The 17,797-nt window shown below is 46.9% G+C and overlaps 1 protein-coding gene across 1 annotated transcript in view; it reads right to left on the bottom strand.

Moving 5' to 3' along the window:
* The window catches only part of DRP2 (dystrophin related protein 2), a gene marked incomplete at its 3' end in the record, with an annotated part of 15,052 nt that extends 13,394 nt beyond the window's left edge, over positions 1–1,658 (bottom strand). Inside the window, exon 1 of the mRNA XM_010179046.1 lies at positions 1,551–1,658. Coding sequence (XP_010177348.1) covers positions 1,551–1,658 — 108 coding nt within the window. The remainder of the gene's footprint in view (positions 1–1,550) is intronic.
* Positions 1,659–17,797: the final 16,139 nt, after the last annotated feature.

The raw sequence follows: 17,797 nt of genomic DNA, 5'->3' as shown, positions 1-17,797 counted from the left end.
TCTTTCCCTCCTTCCCTGCCGGCACATCTGACTGCTGCTGGGACCAGCTTGGCCAGTCTCCTCTCCCCACCACCTCCCAGGCCCCACAGATACAGGACCAGGTCGTAGACTGGAGGCAGGGGCTTCAGCAAAGCCAGGGCACAAGGAAGGGTAAGCTGACTGCAGCCTGCCAGGAGCTTTTGGGACGAGCTAAGAGAAGAGAGGAAGGCTGTTTCCTAGGTGGCAACACCTACACCTGTGAGAAGGAGGGCACAGCAGACCCTGTGAACAAGGCAGACTCTCATCACGTCACAGGAGCCAGTAGCCAGCTGGTGCGTGGCACTCAACACGCTGATGCCCACACAGCAGAGAGCCAGGCTCGGGTAGGGACTGGGGGAAACCTGTGGTAGATAAGACCTGAGCTGAGGATGTCTGCACCCTCCCTGTGTGCTATGTTGCAGCTCAGTGGTGGAGGGTGCCACAGGGTGTCCTGCCCCAGCTCCCCTCCCCTCTCCCAGCAAACCCCACAGGGCTCTGACCCCCTCAGAGGGGCTTGGGCTGCTCAGGAGGCCATTTGCCTGCTCATCTTGTTCTATCCCTCTCCCTTCTTGCTTCATTTGCCTGCTCATCTTGTTCTATCCCTCTCCCTTCTTGCTTCATTTGCTGGGCTGTTCATTATTCTCCCATGTGCTGGGCTGATAGCAGGTACCTAACAGCCACCCTACGGCAAATAACTCAGCTACCAAGAGCTGCAAGCCTCATCCTTGCATGCTGGAGCCCCTCCGGAAACAGCTCTGCCCTCCTCCTGCAGACCCTGGCTCTCTGGAGCAGGATGGGTCAAACCATGGCAGGGAGGAGCCCCAGATTCAGCCTTTGCTCCTCCTAGCAAAAGGGAAAAGGCAGAGTCAGGACTTGATTCATCCTGGGAACAACGCTGCGGGCATCCAGGAAAAACTTTGGTGCTGTCGATCAGTGTTCTGTCAGGTGAGAGGTACCCTAGGGCAACAGCTACAGGCAGCGAAGGGGAAGCCATGCTTTGGTGAGGAGGCTGGCCTGACAGCTCAGAGACCCTGGTGGGGAGAGGAGGAGGGAGACCACCACTGTGAGCACCCACTCTCCCTTCCTCAAGATAACCAGACTAGAAAGCGGTCACACTCCTCCTCTGCCTTACAGCATTCACCAGGGGCTTATTTCCAAGCTCTTCTCCACAACCAGGAAGATTAAAAACTCTACATTTTTAGCAAAAGCTGATGTTCTTTGAAGCTTCCAGGAAAAAAAAAGGAAAAAGCAACGAGATACACAAGAGCTCTTAACAGTGGCCTCTTGCTCTGTATTTTGCAGAAACCTTGAAATCCAGCTCTGCAGATTGTCACTCTTGCTCTACTTTGGGAAACACTTAGCAGCCAAAACGCTTGAGGAGAGCTAAGGCTCTCATTAAGCGCAAAATGATGGGGAGCTGGAGCTAACAGCTTTCCCTGCTGCCAGGAACAGGGGTCCTGGGTTGCTCCACAGATGTTTGCAGCCACTGCTAAAAGCTGCCACGGAAGAAGGCTTCCAGACCCAGCTCTTACCTGAGACAGCGGGTGAGCAGCACTGCGGTGCTGCGCCTGCTCCGTGACGTGCCACTCAGGACATCGCGGGAGGACGTAGGGCCATTCCTGCATCACCAGGGGCTGCATCAGAACCGATGTTCATGGGGACGGAGACAATGCTGGGCACCAGCACCTGAAAAGCAGCAGGAGAGTCTCTGGGTCAGTTTGCACCTCCTCATGGAGATGACCCCCTTCCCAGCGTGCTGCCTTCACAAAGGCTGGAGACTAAAAGGATGCTCCTTTCTTTAATGTAACTGTACGAATGTTGCAATCTTTTTCTAATCTAAATGTCCAACTCTTTTTTTTTTTGCAGCTAGTTACACAATTTGCTGTAATGATATCCTGTGTTGGCGAGTCGGCTGCATCAGAACCGATGTTCATGGGGACGGAGACAATGCTGGGCACCAGCACCTGAAAAGCAGCAGGAGAGTCTCTGGGTCAGTTTGCACCTCCTCATGGAGATGACCCCCTTCCCAGCGTGCTGCCTTCACAAAGGCTGGAGACTAAAAGGATGCTCCTTTCTTTAATGTAATTGTACAAATGTTGCAATCTTTTTCTAATCTAAATGTCTAACTCTTTTTTTTTGCAGCTAGTTATACAATTTGCTGTAATGATATCCTGTGCTGGCGAGTCCCACAGATTATGTTCCATTCTTAACATTGGGTTGGGTTTCTCAAACTATAGGAGATGCCCAGGGCTTAAAGGAAGAGGGGAGAGAGGATCTCACTCTCATGACCACTTATGTTTAGACATAATAGACATATCCCCGATATGATTTTCAAACATATTATTTTTTCCTTTTATGTTCAGAATGAAAATTGCCTTAAGTCTCAGTGCATACAGGCATCTTACACAATCAGCTACCTTTTATGCATTTTTTATTCATTATAAGTTACAAAATTCCCTTTTTAAAATTCTGGATTTAAAACCGTGCCACCTAAAAAGCCATTTAATAGTGGCCTGTCTATCCTACAGACCTGAAACAACCTCTGGTCACCACGCTGCTTATTTTGTTATAGTGATTTTCTGTAAATAGTTATTTTTCCCACTGCCATTATTATTTTGGCTTTACAGAAAGCCATGAGAAAATGAGGCCGCTATCATCTGGCTCCAGCAGCCAGACCTCACGTCCAAGCGGAGATGGGGCTGCTTCCAAGGTAAAGAGGGAGTGATGCTGATGGAAGGAGGTCATTGTTGGCTCCTTCATGCCCAGCTCATTTGGACCAGCTGAGAAACTCCCTGCTTGGTCCTGCAGGGCAGGAGCAGGCAGCACACCCGGCACAGCAGCAATCACAATGGATAAATGGGGGAGGAGAAAGCTCCCAGGTCCTGGTACACCCTGCCCACCTCACACGTTTTCACATCCCTCCCTCCCCTGACCGAGCTTTTGCTGCCTCTCCCCTCTCCATTAGACACATTAAGAGAACAGCTTATCCTGTTATGATTTTATTTAATCCCTTAGCAATTTCTACAGCCATAATTCTCTCCCTTTTCAGCAGAACAGCCTGTGCTGAGCTCTCCAACTTGCCAATAATCCAAGGTCCTGTCCTCTACCCCTCCTGCCCACTTGCAGGGACATCGCAGGGTGTGCATCGCAGCACCCTCACACTGCTCCTGCCCTGTGCAGGCAGGGTCACCAGGACACATTCATAGTTATAAATTCCAGGGTCTTCAAACACCCCCAGGCCTCATGGGACAAATTCGCCTCCTGCAACTCCAAGGGTAAAGCGGATGATGGATTTGACAGCAGGTGACACCCCATCCTATTCCTGAAATGCTTGCACTATTTGGGGTCTTCAAAGGCCCTGCTCCTCTAAATGATCTCTAGATGAAGCTCAATCTAGCAGAGATACAATTCTCAGGGCATGAAAAGGGATTTTGCCTCAAAGCCTCTATCAGAGGAAAGCCATCGAGCTCTAATGCGCAACTGGGAAATCCATGGCTGTTGCCAATGAGGTTCTGTGACCTTTCCTTGCAGCTGCCATCCCAAGGCCTCGGTTTTTCATGTAATTGCAGTGGTGCGTGCTGGCCAGGCAGGTTCACCCAGCCCTCCACCACCACACACAGGGGCTCTCTTTTCCCAGTCCTCGCAGCACGGCCCAGTCTCCTATTCCTCCCACCAGCACTGCAGAACAGGAGCAATGCTCGGAAGGTCACTAGGTCTGATCTGACTGCGTTTTGCTCAAGGATAAGTCTCCACGCACAGGGCAGCTGTGATTCTGGAGACGGAGGTGGGTACATGTCCTATGGGTGCTCATGTGTAGGACATGGTGGGTCTCCATGCTCTCTGCCAGCATTATGGAAATAAGCACAGCCCTTGCCTCACCTCCTGATGAACATCCTGAACTCCTTCATCGATGACAAGGTCCGTCAGGACAGAGAGGCAAGGTGCAAGGGAAACCCGTCCAAGGCAGCAAAGAACAAGATTGAGCTGGAAAGCCACGCGCCAACAAAGGCCACCACCTGAAGCGTGTCCTGTGCAATACTTTGCTGACACAGAAACCTCATTGCAGGTTTGATGGCAATGGCTCTGCTGCTCTTTGCCACTCTGCAACAGCAAAGACAAAGCCCAGATGTGGTGAACGCAAGATAACGTGGAAATAGCTCAGCTGCACAGCAGCCAGCACAAAAGAGGACATTCAGTGGGAAAAAGAGACAACCAGACGGTGCGGCACGACTGCAAGTACACCAACAGCTACACATGATCCCTTGCCAAATTCCCTGCTACTACAGGAACCAGGCAAAGAGAAATAGTCTTGATATGCTCCTCTCCTCTACCATGGCACACAAAATAGGTCTGACTCTTGCACTTTTACTTCAGTACAGCCCTGTGTCTGGGTGTTGCAGCATCTGGAGCAAATGCTTTGTGGATACTTCTTGGGTAAATCTCTATTGCCTGCTGCCTGAAAAATCCCCTTTGGAGAACTTGGGAAGCAGTGTGGCCAGGCAGCCCAACTGGATTTAAAGGTTGATCCCCTGGGCACACCTCTGTGCAAGAAGGAAAAGCATCAAGGCCCATGGGAGCAAAAGCAGGTGAGAATTTCCACAGGAGGACAGCACAAGATGTCAGACGTATTTCTGGCTCTCTACCATATATAGCAGCAGCAAATACAACATATAGGTCAAGAGGTCTCTCAATCACAAGGCTCACGCTTTGAACTGCTAATTTCCTCCAAAACATTCTTTCCAGGCTGAAACTTTCCACTTCAGATCTTGGCCCATAAAGAAAAAATATGGCAACATTTTAAGGCAAAGCAGCTCAGCCTTTATCCCATGAGGGGAATGGAAATACAAACACTTCCCTGCTGCTCAAAACGTTAGACTTTGTTGTTGTTTAACCTACTGTACAAGAGAAGTAATAACATTTTAGCTCAGCATGCTCAGTGTCCTTTAAGGGGAAAGGTGGGAGGCTTGTGGATATTTCAAAGTTCAGCTCCCATGTAGATGTTAACAAAGTGAGCATTCCCAAGCTGGCAGACAGCAGGACTCCTCCAGCAGCACAATTGCACATCCTGTTCCAGCAAAAATTGTTTTCTGCACATGTAAGTAAATAGTTTAAGCCTGAGATCGAGGGCCAGCAGCCCTATTTCACAAGACCCCACCAGGTCAAGGTTTAGTGAGAAAGAAGGAAGAGGAGTCTTTGTGCCATTGGGACCAAGCACACAAACAGCACAACTCTCTCTTAGAGCACAGGCCCTCAGTCTCCATCTCTTTACAAGCCAGGAATAGATATCCAAACACACTCCTTAAAAACAAAAATCACCCCAACAGTCCGCTGGTTCTCACTTGCTCCTGTCTACAAAGAAAAGGGGAAAAGGACTATCGGCAATTTTCCACATGAGCAGGAGTTTATAACCCGGTCATCCCAGGGCTAAAAAACCCAGATGCCAAAGCTGTGGCTGGGCTTCGCATTGCACTTGAGCTAAGTACCAGGTCCCCTTTGTTAATTAGGATGAAGTGTCCTTCAGTTAAGCAGCTGTCCTTGAGAAGCAACATAAAACCTTTGCTGTATCTGGCAGGGAACAAGCGGCACAGAAGGTGATACCTTGTTCACTGAGGGTGGTGAAGTTGGGCACTCTCACATTTAAGAGCTGCATTCTTAAATGACCACTTAGATTTTGAGCTCATAACAAAACTGTTATTTTAATTCAATGGATAAATAGGTACTACAGGTCCTGATAGCAGCATCTCCTCCGCTGGCTCACTCACTCTTCATTTTCCCAAGCAAAAGAATACACATTTGGACACAAAACTTCAAGCTGAAGCATTTCACCAGTTAAGTCTTGCACCAGGACACTGGGACGATGATGTCCACAGTTAACAAGGTGAGCACGGGTGAGCATGGCAGAACTGATTGCTCCTCTCTTTGCTTAAAAATAACTTATGGGAATCTATTTTGGAAGACTGAAATCTAAATTTCTTTCACACGCTGTTTCAGACTCCCAGCTGGGTTTTAAGCTGCTCTCCAAAATTCCCTTTTCCCAGGAATTCTTCTCATGTCTTCTCCTCCTCCTTTGATTAGACGAGTACTACAAATAATTACCCAAGCACTTTGAGGACCCATCTGTAAACACACAGCCCTGCTGTGCTGGACACAGAGACGTTGCTGTCTGATAGACCCTGACAGACAACATCCTCTAACCTCCCAAAAGGGACAGCGGGGAGACAATAACCTCTCTAATGACTGAAAGAAAGTGGCATCAACCATAAAACTTGGGCTGAATACTTCAGCGCCTCGGTTGTATTCTGTAGTCCTGAAACCAGCCTATTTAAACCCACTAAAAGTTCTGAATCCTATCTTTTTCCATCTCCTGCAAGAACCTCAGCGATGGCCAAGGTGATGCTGTGCTAACCTTTGGCTTCCTCCATGCTTTGTTTCTTATTCTCCATGTCAAACTGATATGTATTTCTCTTTTTCGGACATTCCCACCAAGCCTGTCTTTATAACCATCTCCCAGCTACAGACTGGGATCTCTGGCCTTCTGAGGCCGTACATTTCATAAACAGGCTTTTTGCCACATGAACTTACATTTCCTTTCCTTTCTTGGGATGCATCAGAGCAACCTTATTCTTATGTTATGGGAAACAGCAAAGGAAAATGGGATGAAGCTATTTTGGCTCAATTCTGAAAGGCTCAGTTTCATCTTTATACACCTATGAAAATGAGGTTTTTTTGAAGACTGAACTCTTTCTGGTCAGTATGTCATGTTTCACGAGACTTACAATTTCTCTTTCATGCTTGTATCATAGGCATCCAGCCTAAAGAGGAGGTCTTGATTATATTTCTCAAGATAGTATTATAATCAGAAATTCACCATATTACTTCAGAACTCGGGACCGTTGTTTGAACCCAGTCATTTAATCCCTTCCTAATCTCACTGTTTAGTTTTGGAAAGAGTCACTCCAACCTGAGCAACCTCATTCATGGCCAATTCTAGCAAGTAGGATTGGTCTATCTCAGGTATTAATCCAGAGGGAGATGGTCCTCATCTTAATTTCTTCAATTAACAAAAAGGACACGAACACAGCATCAACTCCATAGCACCAACTCCAAGCACCACGTCCCTGCACACAGCGTTGCAGAATAAGATAGTTTGAAGTTGCAGGTCTATAGGCTGGTCCCTTTCTGAAGTGCCACCACATGTTTGTTGTCACCAGAGCCTGGCAAAGTCCCACAGCAGCAGAGAAAGCCACTTTAAGCATGGGGAACTGGCGGGAGAGGATGCGAGGTGGCACCAGAGCCATGGCCAGCACGTGCTATGCATGGCTGCCAGGAGAAGGGAAACCCTCCTGGTGCCACTGAGACTCGGAGCTGGGACTTTGCAAAGCGGGATGCTGTAGGGTACCATGGTCTGTCTATAAAGGCCATTAAAGAGAATAATCGAGCAAGAACTCTCACAGCTGCAGAGAGATCGGTGAGCCACAGGAGAGGAGGTGTGAAGGACCTCGGGTTAGGGCACAGACTGACAAAGATCTGACCAGAGTTTTTTATTTTTCAGCGCAAAAAAACAAAACTCAAACAAACATTGGCTTTTCCCACAAACAATGTGGCATTTAAAAGTGTGGGAGTAATTGCTCCACACCGCTGTCACTGCACACAGGCAACCTCAGCATCGAGACCTCATGAATACAATGCTGGCAAATCCACCAGTGGAGCTCTGTGCCACGCCGTGCCGGAGGGAAGACCAAGGGGACCAGTAATAATCTCTTGTGCAAAGCGGCACTAAATCTCGGTGACCCACTGCCCAGCCTGTCCTGGCATGACGAAGGAAGCAGAGTGCTGAGCTCTGGGGAGCAGGAAAGGTCCCGTGCCCACGGCGGGGTGGCTCTGCAGCCGGTCAGCACTGCCTGCATCAAAGGGAAGGTCAGCAATGGCAATACGAGGCCTTGAGAGAGGAGGAGGAAGGAGAAGTGAAAGGGACTGGGGAGAAGCTGGGGGAGGGGAGGGTGGACACAAAAAGGAGCAAGGCTGGACTGGGCAAGGTAGTGAATGAAAGGGGCAGAGCTGGGACTAGAGCCTGATCCCAGCCTACTACTCGAGACATATTCAAGTCCCTGCCTTGTCCTGCTGTCCTCCCAGGAGGATGCTAGAAGGCAACCACACACCCTGCCGGGAGCAGTCCTTCAGCTCAAGCAAAAACACTGCCGGGGTAAATAAACCTTCAGTGTGCAGAGAATCAAAGAGGGTGAAATCAGGATGCCAGCTACTATCGTTTGCCTTGGGAAGCCGCATCACTTACTGGTCCCCAGCCTCTCCCTTATAGAAATGGACTTGGCCACTGCTCTTGCTCCCACGGTGTACCCCCAGCACCCTTCTTTTCTTCTCTGCAAGTTTCCTCACTCGCATATACATGGACAGTTTTTCTGTGAAGGGACACACACATGCACACACGCCCAAATGAGCAGATTTCCGAGGTTAACCGCCTGTCGGTTTTTCCCCTGTTTCCAGCCCAGCAAGGATCCGAACGCGAAACAAATTTTGTCATGGCCTACCTTCCGAATCCACCAGGTCTGAGACGAGGGGGCAGCGTCCGCCGGGCTTCAGGAACGGGGAGCGGGGCTGCTGCCTCTGTGAATCAGCAAAGGAGTCCCTGTGACAGGGATGCATGCTGAGGCTAGAGCTGCCGTCTCCCCCTCCACCACCCCGCGCTGCTGTGTTGCTATGCAATCACATCACCAGGAGTAACAGCATCTCTCCAAAGCCTGCAAAGAGATACCCTTGACTCGGAAAAAAACCAAAAACGCAGGAGGAACAAGGACGATCCCAACCAAGCGCCTGGCCCTTCGGAGGTCTCCTCGGCCCGCGATCGATCCAGAGGAGGGGAGGGAGAAGAGTGGGGATGTGAAGAAAGACACACGCAGAGGAGGAGGAGGAGGAGGAGACAAAATACACTTGGAGAAGGAGAAAGAAAAGGGAGGGGGGGAAATACAAACGCACAAAAGGCACTGCGATCTGACCTCCGGAGACCTGACACAGGCTGCTGGGCGCAGACACGCTTCCCGCTGGCTGCCGGCATCTCCCCGCCACCTTTCAGGACTGGTGACTCTCATTTTGGGTTAGATACGGCCATGCATGTGCTGGAAAATGCCAGACACATTCACCTCCTTTCTTAACCGCAATTTGGGTGTCTGGCATAAGATTTAATAACTTTAAAATAGCCCATTTTTAAATTAAAGTTCAAGAGCAAAAATAGGATAATTGCTTAATTTTGGATATGCTTCCTATTCTTCTTAGAAAAGAAAAACAAGTAAAAGTGCCAATTCTCCAAGCTGCAGAGAAATCCTGATCCAAGATTTTTTAAAGGTCAGGGTATCTAGTGGCAGATCAGGAGAAACAGGAGGATTTGAGCTACTAACTTGGCTGAGGACACAAGCAGAGCTGGGATTTCAGTCCATATATAACAAATAGTTTGGAGTTCTTCAGGTCACTCCACCCAAGGATTTCAAACTGCTCAAGATGTCAGTGGTTTAGTCACATATTACACAAAAAGAAATTGAGTTAAATGATTTGGTCAGAAAAAGGATTCAAATCTGATCCCAGACCCGTGCTTTAGCCACTAGACTGTCTCAGCATCTCCCTTGGAAAATTAAAATTTGGAAAACATGACCTTCCTGGTCCTTGTCAGAACAACCTTTAATGAGACTTAGCCCTTCTTTCCCCGGAGCTGACAGAGTAAAGATGTTAATTATCAAGTCATGCAGTCATGTTCTACAGAAATGTCACCGCTGTTTTATAAAGGTTGCCCATTTTCATACAATTATTCCCCACAAGCAGCAGGTTGGGTGTACCTCAAAATGCAGATTATATTAGCTCATTGGGAGCCAACAGCTCACAATTCCACTGCATTTCCGAAAATCACCTCTTGCCAAGACACCTCTTTCACAGCAACGGAAAACAAAACTGGAAACTACCGAGTGGTGCGGACAGAAACGTCGCATGGAGCAGCAGCACCCAACCCAACTCGGTTGCCCACTGCTGTGACCAGTGAGGAGGGAGGGCCAGGTCTACCTTACGGTGTTGGAACCCGAAGAACAGAACTTTCTAATCCCACGCCATTGCTGGAAGATGGATATGAACAGATCAGAAGCTTTTCTGGGTCATCAATTTAAACCTGGAGAAGGCGGTCAAAGTATAATTGATCTTCAGTAAAGTACATTTGAGGGAGTGTAAGGATCGGTCTGGCTCATAGTTTAAAACAGGTTTCAGTAGTGTCCAGTGCACCAGGCGACTCGTGGGGGGTTGCAGGAGCAACTCAGCCTTGAGGCTCTGTCTCTGCAGAGACAACCCATGGGGAGCTGTGTAGATAGCTCAGCCCTGAGCAAAACTAAACAGGGCAGTGTTGCATCATTCAAAGAACCGAAACCTGAGCTAAGCCTTGAAATCCCCCAACAAATAATATCCCGAGTCCCAATCAAACCACTATTAAATTGCCTAAAAGTGAAACAAAGGTAAGCTGGAGGATTTCTGTCTGGCTTCAAGGGACCATGACAATACAAGGATATGCAAACGATAGAGCATACAGAAGGGAATGTCACCCATGAATAACAAAAGATAAGGGGAAACACTGCTAAAGACGAACACCCCAAGTGGTCTAATCCACTCAGGCACACTCCTGCCTGCTGTCACATACATCGGGGGATAAAACCCCTAAGATTCATGCTAGAAAGGGGGAGTTACTTCTCCAGCCATGGAGTGATGAGAACCTTCCCCCTTGGTGGGAATGCTGGCCAAGATAACTTACACGGGAACCCTTACCTGGGTGGACAGGATGAACTCAGAACCATACCAGTGACTGGATGGATTAAAGAATTTGCTCCCTCTCCACCCCCACCACTCAGGTCACCTTGTGGGCAAGATTATTTACCTCAGGTAACACTGAGTGATATATTTCCTCCTCGGGTTCATATTCCCTGAGTGTATTTCATATATATTTCCTCCTCAGGTTCATTTCTAGGTTTCCCTGAGTGTATTCTTGGTTTTGCCCCACTGTATTTCTGTTTGAACGGGCTTGTTTATTTGCCAGGCAGCCAGGCTTACTGTGGACAAGTTGTTGTTGATGGTGTTTGTGTTTCATAGTGTGTTGTTGTTGGTATTATATTAGTTATACAACCTTTACTGTACCTGTAGCTTTTCAGTTTATCACTGGCAATCCAAAAGAACCTGTAAATGTTGCTGTAAATAAACGATTACTATTTGTTTCCCGGCTTGCGTCTGTCACATATTCAGTGCCGGCCTCACAAGACCGGATTTATTTCCCTGTTTTTCACAACAGGGAGTCCTCAAGAAACCGGTGTGATCCTTGCAGCGGTAACAGTGAAGACCTCCAGGCTGACCCCAAAGAATCCCTCCTTTAATCCTAGATGGGTGAACCAGGAGTCAGGAGCAAAGCCCATCAGCACACAGTGAGGCAAGATGCACATAAACCTCTTGTAACTACACTGAAAAAAGATTTTTAAATAGCAACCTCCCTGTAGCTGGTTCCAGAAGGAGCAGTGCTGAATACTTTGAGCACCAACTCAAGAATATGTACTCGTTCCACACACCTTCTGCTTTTAAAAGCTTCTTCAATAGCTTCTGCTTCCACAACAGCTGTACTAATGCAACAAAACTCATTCTGAAAAGCAGTGTTTAGACCAAAAAAATAGATATGGATAAGATGACAGAAATGAGCAGAGTCTCTGCTGGGCTATTTTTGTACATGTCTACACACATACAAATAATATGTCCTAGGTTAAGTAAGGGGAGGGGGGAACAGAATGCTAGATGGGCTGTCCAGGCAACTCCAAACATTCTACAGGCAGACATGACCAAATCCAACTGCATCACCCATCTGTCACCAGCGGTATCTGTAAAGGACATGACAACACGGCTAAACAAAGCGAATACACATTAAGCCCAGTTACACACACACAAGACACACATCAGCACAGAGATATTAACAGACAGCACAGACCACAAAACCAAGGTGCTTTGCAGTACATGCATCCTAAATTATTGATGGTTTAGGGACAGCAAAACGCAGCAGCAATGAAAAAATCTCTTGTGTCAGTTTAGCTTAAATTTTGAGACAAACCAGAATCTCGGGTAAAAGAGTTGCTTCCATGGCTGGGAGCATCTTCCCAAGTCCCCCGGTACCTTCTGTTTTAAGGATATAATTAGGACAAACAGCTGAGCAATTCAGAACTCAGAGGAAATCAGGGAGACAAACTCAGATCTGTCATAAATACAGCCTTTCACGTAAGCACTACACATTTTCAAGTGTATGGGAAGGTTCATGAGACGGGTTGCTAAATTTGGTGTGCTTTGGGTTCTGAAGAGAATTTAATCCAAAAAAATCTCCCAAGGAACATCAAGAGCCCAGCTTCCAGAAGACACAGTGGTATCTAACGGATGCCTTTCCCCTAACAAAATATTTCAGACATTTTATGTTTTACTAAATGGTAAATATGTACCTTGTTAGCAAAACTAAGAATCTCTGCCTACACAACAGGGACATCTCAATATGCGTAATGCTAAGACAGTGTACAAACATACAACAGACAAAAATCAAGCTGGGTTTTATAAGGCATGAACATGAAATAGCAATCAGGTTTGATTGACATCAGCATCACTCCCTTTAAAAACACGAGTTTCAATAAATTTAAATCATTGAAACAGATTCCAGTTTACACTTGGGAAATCAGAATCAGCTACACTGACTAAACACACAAAGTCACAGTATGCAGAATATCCTGAATACAAATGCATTTGCTGAAAATGACTGGTGAAAACTGTGCCATATGGAGATGTACTGACAGTATTTTTAGTCTGAAAATTTTAGAAAGCTAGAAGTAAGGGCTGTGCCTGGCCTGACCCTAAAGTCTCTATTACTTTCTCTTTATTCGAAATCAATATTAATTTGGCCAAACCACTCTTAAACTGGAACATCCATAACACTGATTATCTTGCATTACCAACCAAAAAAAGCATTAACTGAAATTCTAACACTTGCCTTTTCAACACAATACTTCAGGTGTCGATACAGCTAAAGGCTATTACTTCTACATTTTTTGCTTCCCATAATCTCCCACCCATTAACTTCCTCTTCCAAGAATTGCTTCCCAAAATGCGCACCGTCTCTCTTCTTCAAACACTGCAACTTCCCTCCTTTGAAATCTCACATCTCCAAAAAAAGGAGGATCCCGTTCCCTCTTGCACAGAAGATGAGGTGTTGTTACCATCCTTTGGAAACTTTGCTAGTCTTTCCCTTTCCGAGTAAAGCTCAAATTTATCAATTTATCCCAATTAAAGTATTTTAGAGAATGATACTTTACCTGGGAACCTAGAATGTAGATGGTACAGCAAGGAAGGCAGCAGGTTTAGAACATGTTCATACACCTGTATTCAGATCTTTGCCTTGCACAAAGTGCTGTATGGCATTTTGTCAAGCAACCTCTGGTGAGGAACCCACATGGTGTTTTGAGTAGAGAAGCAGCTGGCGAAGCCTGATGAGCCTAATTCTCAAACCAGTGCTGGAGAAGCAGCTGGAGGTTGTGAAGTTCCTGCGTGCAGGAACAAGTCATTGATATCCTAACAGCCTCCACACCCCAAACACCTAAAGAACAGAGCTAAACATTGAGAACAGTCAGTTTTCATTGACTGAAAGAGCATCCTTCCTAAAAGGAGAATGCAAGAAGAGACCAAAGAGAGCATTTTTCCTAGAGCAATACACCATCGGTGTCCTTGTGGATCCAGCAGCTGAAGAAGGGTTTAAGCCCGGACAAGGTCCCTCATGGCTGAAGAATGGATTTGAAGAAATCCTATCTCCCCCCAAACAGAGCTAAACATTGAGAACAGTCAGTTTTCATTGACTGAAAGAGCATCCTTCCTAAAAGGAGAATGCAAGAAGAGACCAAAGAGAGCATTTTTCCTAGAGCAATACACCATCGGTGTCCTTGTGGATCCAGCAGCTGAAGAAGGGTTTAAGCCCAGACAAGCTCCCTCATGGCTTGAAGAAATCCTATTTCCCCCCAAGAGCCTGCAAATCCCTGTTTCCCTGAGACACAGAGCTCCCTCATCTGGATCTCCTCCTAACTGAAGTAACAGAACAGACTGAGCTCTCACAGCCGTCTGTATCAGCAGGAAGTCGGCTTTGGTACAGGACCATTGATCTCAGTGGTTGTGCAGGGTCTACCTGCAAAGAGAAAGCCTGAAGGGCTCTGGCACAAAGGGACAGACCTGCCCATCAATTCCAGCACATTAGACAGGCAAGCACACTTGTGAGTGGAGCACAAAGAGCCTTTTTTCAACAAGGAACAAAACCAGAATTAGGGGCCCTAAATTCAGCTTGAGAAGAATCTAAGGGTGGTTGCCCAGCTATTATACCATCCTGTTCCACTTTTTGTTTAAATAACTGATGTCAAGTAAATAACTGCATCTTCCTTGCTAGCATCAATAAGCACAAAAATCTTCCAAGCACAGATCCTACCCCGCTGAAAGCGCTTAGAAAGACAGCAGGATATCTCTGAAAGCACGGTACCTGGGGTGAGAGAGAACAGGCAGAGAACCAATGCGAGGAGACAGCTGACATGCACTCAGAAACAGAACGAACACCCCTTTTCATTTGTTCCCGCATGAGAATTGAAACAGTGCCCCCCACCACAAAAATCTTCCAAGCACAGATCCTACCCCGCTGAAAGCGCTTAGAAAGACAGCAGGATATCTCTGAAAGCACGGTACCTGGGGTGAGAGAGAACAGGCAGAGAACCAATGCGAGGAGACAGCTGACATGCACTCAGAAACAGAACGAACACCCCTTTTCATTTGTTCCCGCATGAGAATTGAAACAGTGCCCCCCACATGAGAAATACAGCTGACATGCACTCAGAAACAGAACGAACCCCCCTTTTCATTTGTTCCCACATGAGAATTGAAACAGTGCCCCCCAAATGAGAAATAAGGGCTACAGGGGAGAGAGAAAATCTTTTCAGAGCAATGAGCACCAAAAGAATGAGGGGTGGGTGTCGAAAGAGCGTAAAAGTTTTTTTTAGAAAAGAGAAAGGCGAAAGCGGTAAAAAAGCAAGCAAAAACATGAAGGAGAGACGGGGAAGGCAGGCAGGCGGTTTTCAGGGGCCATTTCATTCTTCAAAAGCTGTCAACACATTTACAATGTGCTTTCCATCCCCCTCCTGACTTACTGGGCCGTGCATACAAAGGAGCAGGAAAGCTATCGCACAGGGGCTGCCGAAGATTCACTTCGACACAGAACAGAGGTGCCCTAAGAGAAAGGAAGCTGCTTAGTGATCCGTGCACGACAAACCATGATGGGAATAGTGCGGGCCTGGAGACTCTGGGGAGAGGGCTGGGAGAAAACCTGCAGAGAGCAGCCTCCTCCTGCAGAGATCACCATTGGGACTTACAGGCAGCACGAGCACCTCAGACTGCACGGGGATACAGCAGCATATAAAAATATACATACAGACAAGAAGCGTATTTCTTTAAAGAGCCCGAATGATTTGGCAGAGGATAAAATTTTCAAAAGCATCTGTTGCGATTTGCACCTAAACCCCAGTGCCTGGGGCTCAGGAGCTCAGCCACATTACAGTGACTCAATACCCCATCACCTGAACTGTCATTTTTGGCAGGTACCAAAGCTCACCTGATGCACGTTCACTCATTGGGCTGCAGCACAGAATCACGTCTGAGACTACAGATTTCTAAATGCTGTCAAGGTTAAAATTGTATTTAGGGCCTGTGGAAGGTATCTGCAGCTTTTTATGAAGACCAACTGTTTCAGTTTCTACGCTTGTGCAAGACTGTAGTGAGCCTGAAAATAGAAACTGGATGCCAAAATAATTAAGGCATTTTTAAACAATCTTACCTTCTGCTACGCAGACTTTTTACTCCTACAGGACAGGAAGCCGAGAAGCAGAGAAATGCAGCAGCATCACAAGATATGCACTTTAATGAACATTATTTATGTACTTCAATACCTCCCTTGCCAACTAGAATTACTTGGGAGTTACTCGGGCAGGTGTAACAGCTAAATGCAGGTCTCAAGAATCCTGGACTGAAAACCACGTCACCATACGCTAGGAAGGTCATAAAAGACCTTCTTTGTCAAAAGCAAAGTTTGGTGAAATCAAACCATCATCAGACCTAAACCATTATTTCTATTCTAAAAAGCAGGGAAAGCCAGAGGTACAACATAAACCCTCTTGCCTGGAAGGAAAGACTTGGAGACTCTGTTCTTTCAAGATATTCATCCTCCAGAGCAAGCTTTACCAGTGCCTGCTGTCCTTCACCTGGACTGGAGGTACCCTCTGACCAAAGAGCACATCAAGAGCTGCCTCACACACTCAGCAGCCACAGCACTACAAGTCCAGCAGTCCAGCGCGTGTTGTTAGTGACAAGTTATCAGAGGATGTACAACCACAGATGGACCCTGAACCAAGGCAGAGCCCTCAGTCGCCCTTATTCTTTTCTCCTTTGTGTATTTTGAATAAGTCATTTTGTCACAGCAGCCATGAGGCAATTGGGCTGCCCTAAAAGGCTTCTGAGCCTTCACTGAAAGACAAAGCACCTCCAAGTAAGGAGGTGCTAGGTAGAAGCACAAAAACCAAACATTATGTAAAAAGGGCAAAGTGAATTTTATTTTGGTACCAGTTAAATGTTATTAGAAGAGTTCAGGAGCACACGGATTGGCAGTCGTTCGAGCTGCAGTCCAAGCCTCAGAGGTTCAATTTTCTGAGTGGCTACAGCTATACCACCTTCTAAATCCCTGGGTCCTGATTTATTCATGGCATTAGGAATGCAAAATGCAAGCAGAGGGAAGTAGGCCAACAAGAGAATAGAAAGCAGGGACACAGAGGAGCCAGTTTCTTCATTCCAGCTGAAAACAGGTTGAAATTATTAACTCTCTCAGAGCAAGCTCTCTCTGAAAGGGCAACACAGCCTGATGCATAGAAATGCTCAAATGAGTCTCTCCTCACAAAGGCACGATTAACAGAAACACAAGGCAAACATGGCTTTAGAAAAATAATTCTAGCCCAGGGCACTTGCATTTTCAGATGCACAGTGCTCCTGCTGTGTCTGACAGGGGAGGGGTTAATGGCTTTGGTTCTGTGAGCTGTGGACCAGATGTTCAGCTGCTGCAACTCAGCACAGATCCATTAGAAATTAGTGGAGCAGTGCCTGCTCACCCCAGACAGAATTCTGGCCTCTACTTGGAAATCCTGCCTAATACCCACTCAGAGATGTTTTCTCTAAAGGGAAAGGCCCTGCTTTAGGGAAGCATTAAACAGGCTACGAGAAAAGCTGCAGATGGGGTTAAGCTGAAGTGACCACTGCCCTGGCCTGCTTGTAATATTACAAAACCCCTAAATCCAAAGCGTGTAGAAGCCTCCTGAGAAGCAAGGCCAGACAGAAATTGGAGCAAGGCATCAACTTGTACCCAGGAGGAGCCAGGACACAAACTAGCAATCCTTGAGATCAGCTGATGGTAGGAATTTGGACCTTGAAAAAGCATCCTCTAGAGAGAAAAAACACAGTCAAGAGCAGATACAAGTGACTTCAAATCATGCACACCCTTTCTAGTGAGTCGTGTTGAACATAATTCCCTTGAAGGGAGGTTGCAGGTCTGACCTAAACTTAAATATTCCAGGGTCCTCTTTGAAAACACGACTGAGTCTTAATGGAAATTTTCATCCTGCACTTTTCCTATCAAGCAGTACCACATCACAGTTGT

This window comes from Mesitornis unicolor, unplaced genomic scaffold, assembly GCF_000695765.1.
Source record: "Mesitornis unicolor isolate BGI_N332 unplaced genomic scaffold, ASM69576v1 scaffold10582, whole genome shotgun sequence".
NCBI lineage: Eukaryota > Metazoa > Chordata > Aves > Mesitornithiformes > Mesitornithidae > Mesitornis > Mesitornis unicolor.
The sequence above is the reverse complement of the archived record's forward strand: the minus strand, read 5'-3'. Positions and strand labels throughout refer to the sequence as shown.